The following is a 7,566-nucleotide window of genomic DNA, read 5'->3' as shown; positions in this document are numbered from 1 at the left end:
CAAAGCCTCCCACATGCCGCAGACCGGCCCCAGCCGGGGCCCCCGCGTGTCCGGCGTCCCCCCGGCGGGGCTGAGCTGAGGGAGGCAGCGGGGCTCCCCGAAAGGAGCTTTGTGCCCGCACGAGGTCCACCCGCGTCCTAAACTGCGGAGACGCCTGCTCAGAGCCGGGCGCGTAGCACGTGTCAGGAGAGGGCCCCCCCGAATATTCCGGCCTGTGTCTGCAAGTACTTCTGTGCACACCTCCGTCGGGGGCCGGGGGGCCGGCACGAATCCCGAGCGCTTTGCCAGGCGGCGCGTAATGCACGCCGCAGAGTGGCCGGAAAGCTGGCGCTGGCTGCGGGAGTGGGGACAGGGTGGGGCTGCTGGGTTTCCCTGGCACACCCACTCGCACCCCGCGAGGCGGACAGACCAGAGCCGGGCAGGTGATGGGCCGGGCTGCACGCTAACCTGCAGCCAGTGCCCTGAGCCCAGAGCACAGCAGAGGGGGCGGCTGTTAATTGGCGGGGCCTCCTTCAGGAGCCAGCCCTGCCCCGGGCGTCCCTCCCCAGCCCTGTAACAAAGGCGAGAGGCGGGGCCCAGCGGAGGCGGCTCCATAAAAAGCTCCAGCCCAGGCTGGGAGCACGATTCCGCCTCCAGCAGCTCTGCCCGGACCGAGCTCCCAGCGATCCTGCCCCTGGACCTATGTCCCCACGCAGCGCAGCGCCCGAGGCGGCGCGGAGCTACAGCTCCAGGCTGGGGGCGCACAGGAAACCCGGGGAGGCCACTGAGCTGCGGAAGGTGAGCGAGGGTCGCGCTCTAGCACTGGGGTCCCCTCGGATCCGCCCCCACATTCCTCGGCCTCCGCACCCCCCATGTAGCCCCCGCCTCCCCTGGGACTGACCCGCGCGCCCGCCTTGTGCCCCCGCTGCACCGGAACTGACCCGTGCCCTTGTGTGCCCGCAGACCCTCAAGCCGCTGATGGAGAAGCGCAGACGAGCCCGCATCAATGAGAGCCTGAACCAGCTGAAGACCCTCATCCTGCCGCTCATCGGCAAAGACGTGAGTACCAGCAGCCGGCACCGCGCTGCGCCCTGACCCCCTGTGCCCTCTCCAGGGCCGGCACCGCGCTGCGCCCTGACCCCCTGTGCCCTCTCCAGGGCCGGCACCGCGCTGCGCCCTGACCCCCTGTGCCCTCTCCAGGGCCGGCACCGCGCTGCGCCCTGACCCCCTGTGCCCTCTCCAGGGCCGGCACCGCGCTGCGCCCTGACCCCCTGTGCCCTCTCCAGGGCCGGCACCGCGCTGCGCCCTGACCCCCTGCCCCTCCCAGGGCCGGCACCGCGCTGCGCCCTGACCCCCTGTGCCCTCTCCAGGGCCGGCACCGCGCTGCGCCCTGACCCCCTGTGCCCTCTCCAGGGCCGGCACCGCGCTGCGCCCTGACCCCCTGTGCCCTCTCCAGGGCCGGCACCGCGCTGCGCCCTGACCCCCTGTGCCCTCTCCAGGGCCGGCACCGCGCTGCGCCCTGACCCCCTGCCCCTCCCAGGGCCGGCACCGCGCTGCGCCCTGACCGCGTCCCCCCCGGCCGGCACCGCGCTGCGCCCTGACCCCCCCAGGGCCGGCACCGCGCTGCGCTCTGACCGCGTCCCCCCCGGCCGGCACCGCGCTGCGCCCTGACCCCCTGTGCCCTCTCCAGGGCCGGCACCGCGCTGCGCCCTGACCCCCTGCCCCTCCCAGGGCCGGCACCGCGCTGCGCTCTGACCGCGTCCCCCCCGGCCGGCACCGCGCTGCGCCCTGACCCCCCCCAGGGCCGGCACCGCGCTGCGCCCTGCGCTCTCCCTCCTGCGCTCTCGGGGCCCGCACGGCGCTGCGCTCCTCGGGCCGGGCGCCGCCTGACCTGTCGCTCTCCCGCAGAGCTCGCGCTATTCCAAGCTGGAGAAGGCGGATATTCTGGAGATGACCGTGCAGTTCCTCAAGGAGATCCCGGTCTCCTGCCCTCCCGCCCCAGGTGAGTGCTGGCTCCTCCCAGCCCAGACACCTGCGCGCAGCCGGGCCCAGCGCGGGGCAGGGCCAGCTCCTCAAATGGCTCGGCCTGGGGAATCCCCTCCCCCCCCGGGAACCCCCCCAGCCAGAGCACGTGTTGCTCCTGCTCCCCGGAGTTCCCCTTCCTTTATCCCTTGCCAAGGATCGGACTCTATTGACCTGCCGCTGCAGCCCTGGGCCCCTCTCCGTGCCAGGGCAGGCTCCCCTTGTACCCGCTGGGACCGGACCTCTCCCTGCCACGGGCTGGCCAAGCCCCCCTGCCAAGGCAGCCCTGGCTCCATGGCTGAGCACTGACTCGCTGTCTCTCTCCTCCAGACCCAGCCGAGAGTTACCGCGAGGGATACCGAGCCTGCCTGTCCCGCCTCACCAGCCTGCTGGCAAAGTCCCACCTCCTGGGCAGAGACTCCGGCAGCTGCCTGCTGGAGCACCTGCAAAGGACCAGCGCTGAGCCCAGCAGCTGCCAGGACTGCAGCAGCCCCACGGACTCGTGCCCAGCCTGGCAGAGGGCAGGGCCAGCCAGCTCGGCCAGGGGGCTGCGGGAGGCATCGCCCCCCCGCCCCCAAGCTGCAAACTCGAGCATCTGGAGGCCCTGGTAGAGCGGTGGACTCTGCGCACATCTGCCTGTACATAGGGGAGCCCAGCTATTTATTTGTACATTGATCGCCCTCTTCCCCCTGCCCCCCCGGTGTAAATATCCCTGTACAGCCCCTGCCAGAGCCCCGCCTGGGCCAGGAGAGCTCAGCACTTGGCCCCATGCAGGTGACAAGGCAGTGGGGTGAAGCAGAAACCCAAAGGGTGTCTCCTGGGCCTGTGAACTGCACACTGCTTGCTTGGCCAGAGGCTGACTGGCCCTTGCTCTGGAGTCACTGGAGTTTAATATGCGGGAGACACTTTATATTTTCATACAAATAAAATGCTCTGACTGAAGCAACCTGGCCTGTGTGGTGCCTGGGCATGAACGAGCCCTGTCGCGCCCTGCATTGCCAGCCGGGTGGGTGACCCAGGCCGAGAGCCGAAGCTGCCCTGAGTGCCTGGGGGGGCTCCTGACATCCAGGGGTGCACAGCATGGAGAAGCTGCCCCCTGCAGCAGAGGGGGAGCAGGGCTGCAGTGGGCCTGGGGAGTGTCACTGCTGGCCCAGGCACTGCAAGTCCCCTGCTGTGAGGATGGCCAATCCCTGGCACTCAGTTGGGCGGATGAAGCATGGGCGCATGACCCGTTGCCTTCTGGGTTCGGCGAGTGGATGGCTCCCCACATGCACCAGTCACCACTGAGCAGTGGCACCAGTGAGGGATGACAGTGCTGCCCTCCGCGACTGACACTTCTGCCACCCACCTGGAGGCCAAGGTATCGCTGTGTGGCACCCTGGTCAGGACGCTAGTCTGGGCCTAGTGCCTGTCGGGTGGATGCACACGGCCTCTGGCTAGAGGACGGGTCTAGTGATGGTTCATAGGCAGGGGAGTGCACGGGGATGTTCCTCCTGAGACCGAAACAGGTATCTGGACATGGGGGCAGCGAGCATTATACTCTGTGCCGAGATCTGAAGATGGAAAGTGCTGAGTCTGATTCTGCAGGCCAGGGCCTAGTACTCCTGTTCCTCTGCAAATGGGGCCATCCCTGGCCACTAGAAGTTCTGTCGGGTTAGAACGGAGGAGGGGGAGTACTTAACAGGGAAGTAAACATTGGTGGGAATCCCTCTGCCTCACTGCTGACCGCCTCTGACACAGGGGCAGCTGTGGTCCAACGGCTTGTATTGGGGTGAGAAGTCAGGTGCCCTGGGTTCTCAGCTTGGCTTTGCCACTGGCTCAGTGCATGACTATACCCAAGAAACTGAAACCTGTTGGTGCCTAAACACAGAGTGGTTCCAGCAGTGGGATGGAGGCCCACCACTGCTGACAATCAGCTCCTTGTTTAGGTCAAAAAGAAAAGGAGCACTTGTGGCACCTTAGAGACTAACCAATTTATTTGAGCATGAGCTTTCGTGAGCTACAGCTCACTTCATCGGATGCATACTGCAGTTTCCACAGAGTCTCTAAGGTGCCACAAGGACTCCTTTTCTTTTTGCGAATACAGACTAACACGGCTGTTACTCTGAAACTTCTTTAGGTCATTTGAGGCACCCAAGTTTGAAAATGTTGGCATTTATCTGACTCAGTTTCCCTAGCTGTAAATTGTGGCTGATAATACTTACTCACCTTTAAGTGCTTTGGATGCAAGCCTGCCTCTCCCCTGCACACACACCCCCCACCCCCAGTGCACATTATTATTGCAGTGTTAAAGTCCAGTTTCTCAGCTCTGAGGTTACTTGTAGATATTATTTTTTTATGAATCAGAAATCCCAAGGTTTTCTCTTTTATAACCAAAAACTGGCCTGGCAGTTTCCAGTGAAACACTGCCTGCCTGAAGGGTTTGTCTGCTCACTGGTTTTGGTTCTCTGTAGTTTGTGGGCTCACGAATGTGAGTTTTAGCCCTTTTGGAGTCCAGGAGCCTAGAAAGGTGGCAGAGATGGCTGCTTAGCTTTGGGGGGGGGGGGGGCTGGAAATGCTAATTAATTTAAATCAGATTAAAATTCCCAGCATCTGTGTTCAGAGAAATGAATGCTTTTCTTGGGAAGAATATTCCTAGCCTGTCCTAGTACAGGTGTGAAACACGTTTACTATAAAGTCAGTCCTGCAAACCTGCTTCCAACCTGCTCTCGAAGAAGAAGGCTCTGAACAGCAGCAGCATCCTGATAACTGCCCGAATGTGTCTGAGCAGCTGCTGCCCCTCAGCCCAGCTTCAGCCAGGCATCGCGCTAATTACGTCAACATGCTGCAGCACAAACTCTCTCCCTGATGCAATGCTCTGGCATCTCCTGTGTTGTTCAGCTACTAAGGTCATGTCTGGTCTTGTCCCTAACCTTGCAGGTTGGCAAACCAGAACCTTTTTCAGGCCTTGAATTTGCCTCCTGGGGGACCCTTGCAAATATATGGCCATGGCAGGGCAGGGGCATGACAGTGGTATAAACCTGCTATACTTGCTATGAGGAGATGGACCACCCCTTCCTTTGGGGAGCATGGTCCTCGGTATACAAGCACTTCCAGCTAGACAGGCCTGGAGGTGGCAGACACTTATAGATCTCTTTATGAGGGGAAGTAGATTGGTACAAACCAGACAAACAACCTGCCCTAGTAGGCTGGGCCCAAGGGCAGAGGGGGAGGGAATCTGAAAGTTACACCAAACCCTGCAGTTTCTGGAGACTGAGTCAAATTCTGTCCAGGCCTGAGAAGTTTTTAGTCCTTCCCATAGCCAGGCACTCACCTAAAAACCAGGGGAGCTGATCTCAAATGCTGTGGGTTCCTACACTGGGGCACAGCAGAATCCTCACCCTGGGGCTGCACATGGTGCAAGGGACCTGAGCTGCAGACCCCACAACCCACCATGTCATTCCTCCTCTTTCTAATTACAGTCCAATCACCTCCTCCTCTCCCATGTGAGGGGAAAGACTCCAAAACCTCTTGTGGCAACCTTCTCCCCCAAGCAGCGTGGAGCTGAGATGGGGCACTCCACATGGCAGGCACAGGCCAGAGTTCGGACACCGCCCGCCCGCATCTCTCTGCTCACAGGTGCACAGCGCCTCTGTCTCTGCCCACAACAGCGGGTGGCTGGTGCAGTAGCTGTGTCTCTATCAGGGCCAAGCAGCAGAACTGGAGCCATACGCTCCTAGGGCCGTTAATGGCTATTCGCTCTCCCCACGCTGCCCTGCCCACCCCCCGTCTGTCCATGTAACGCTCACCCATGCGGCTTGTGGGCAGGAGGTGTAGCAGCTGCATGTCAGGATGCAAACATTTCCCCTCTCTGTGCTGCTCCCATCCATACTGCAGACCCAGCTTGTGGGTCAGGATCTTCATGAGCTCTCTCAACCCCGCTACCAGCTCAGCTCTCCAGGTGCAAGGGGAGGCTGAAGGAAATTATTGTGGCCCCGGAGAGCAAGGAGTGTCTGGACGCTCTGGTGTCTCAGGGAGGTTGGAACGGTGTGTGGGGAAGGATGGCCTTGTGCTAAGACACTGGACAGAGATGTGTGTTCAGTTCCTGGCTCTGCAAGAGACACCCTGTGTGAGCCTGGCCAAGTGTCACACATATAGTCAGGTGCCCCCTCTTGGCATCTCACCAGGCTGCTGAGGGCACCCATCTTACTGGGTCTTGCGGAGTCTGAACCGAGTCCAGGCAGGGTCCCTGGGCGCAGAGTTCCTCCTGGGTTCAACTGCCTAGCTCCTGTTCCTAGCGCAGACCCCCAGTTCCCCCCATAGCTGAGACACAGCCTTCCTCAGCACTCCAGGCGGGTCCACAGGCTAACAGATAGTCTCCGCACAGCGTTCCACAACACCGTGACTTTTGCTTTAAGGACATAAGAAATACACTGATCTATGTCCTCAGGGCATTTACCTGCTTCAGTTTCCTCACCACCCTGGAGCATTTTTTAGGTTGGCGTCCTCTGAGATGTCCAGGACCCTTCTGTTGCAGCTCATGGCTTGAGTTCTGAGCCAGGGAGCCTCTTTCTCCCTTTAGGGCCACTCGCTTTCTCTGACCTTGGCTGGTTCCACAGCTAAATCCAACCCCTATGTTCCATCTCTTTCTCTCCTGCCCAAAGCTTCCTGTATCTGTCTGAGTCCCTTGAGTTTAGAGTCCCACCATCAACACCTGGTTTCTTTGTCCTGCTGCTGTTAATTTCCACTCCCCCCCCCACAAATTCTAGCCCCCCTTCAGAGAAGCTGGAGGAAGTGGCATTTCCCAGTTCCAGCTAACATCCTTAGCATACCTACTGACCTGCCAGAGTATAGTCATTACATCTAACTACTCTCCATTGTATCTACTTTGGGAGAAACATGCTTTCAGGCTTGTCAGCAATGGTGGATACATCTAGATACAGAGGCATTTTATGTTACATCAGTTTTCATAAGGACAACTGCACAATATCTTAAGTTGTACAGACAGATTCCCCAGATCATCACACCAAGTCACTCCACCACCTTGGGACTCAGTTCCTCACCTGTCAAATGGGATGTCAAAGGGTGACACTGGCCCTTTAAGGGGGAAGAGGCCAGTGCACCTGTGACTGGTCAGCTGACCCCCCCGCCTCCAATTGACCTTAAAAGAGGGCATCTGGGCTGCAGGGTGAGGAGTTTAGTGGGATAAGAGTGTTGGTGGCTAGGGGGAGTCAGAAAGCAATGGAGAGGGCTACTGAGAATTGCTCAGGAGATGTGGAAGAGGGAGCTGATTTTGGATGGGAGCTGAAACAGAGCTGCTGGTGAGAACTGACTGAGGTTGGGGACCCCTGATGAGTGGAAGGTTCAACCTGTGGCCCTGGACAAAAGGCTGGGGGAAGCTGAGCCTAGGAGCAAGAGGAGGGCTATGCTCTGAGCAGGGGTAGAAGTCTCAGCAGGGTGGCCTGTGGAGTGGAACAGGGTGGGGCCCCTCTCTTGTGGGACCTGACTTTGGGGGGTTGTGGTAAGAGTCCAGAGTGTGGCTGCTCTCTGGTTGGCAGCCTGGAGAGTGAGGCCCTAGATTGGGGA

The 7,566-nt window shown here is 60.5% G+C and overlaps 1 protein-coding gene across 1 annotated transcript; it reads left to right on the top strand.

The window, feature by feature from the left end:
• Positions 1-681: 681 nt before the first annotated feature.
• On the top strand, positions 682-2,612 carry HES2 (hes family bHLH transcription factor 2). Its single transcript, XM_077837500.1, has 4 exons — positions 682-777; positions 943-1,038; positions 1,888-1,981; positions 2,332-2,612. The coding sequence occupies exons 1-4, from the start codon at positions 682-684 to the stop codon at positions 2,610-2,612; spliced, it is 567 nt and encodes a 188-aa protein (XP_077693626.1).
• The last annotated feature ends 4,954 nt before the right edge of the window (positions 2,613-7,566 follow it).

This window comes from Eretmochelys imbricata, chromosome 18 (genome assembly GCF_965152235.1).
Source record: "Eretmochelys imbricata isolate rEreImb1 chromosome 18, rEreImb1.hap1, whole genome shotgun sequence".
NCBI lineage: Eukaryota > Metazoa > Chordata > Testudines > Cheloniidae > Eretmochelys > Eretmochelys imbricata.
The sequence above is the reverse complement of the archived record's forward strand: the minus strand, read 5'-3'. Positions and strand labels throughout refer to the sequence as shown.

What these genes read in the sequence shown, in the direction of transcription:
- HES2 (XM_077837500.1), top strand. Translation starts at nt 682, where the DNA reads ATGTCCCCACGCAGCGCAGCGCCCGAGGCGGCGCGGAGCTACAGCTCC. An exon ending in AGGCCACTGAGCTGCGGAAG is followed by an intron (nt 778 to 942) that starts GTGAGCGAGGGT and finishes GTGTGCCCGCAG; the next exon opens with ACCCTCAAGCCGCTGATGGA. An exon ending in CTCCTGCCCTCCCGCCCCAG is followed by an intron (nt 1,982 to 2,331) that starts GTGAGTGCTGGC and finishes TCTCTCCTCCAG; the next exon opens with ACCCAGCCGAGAGTTACCGC.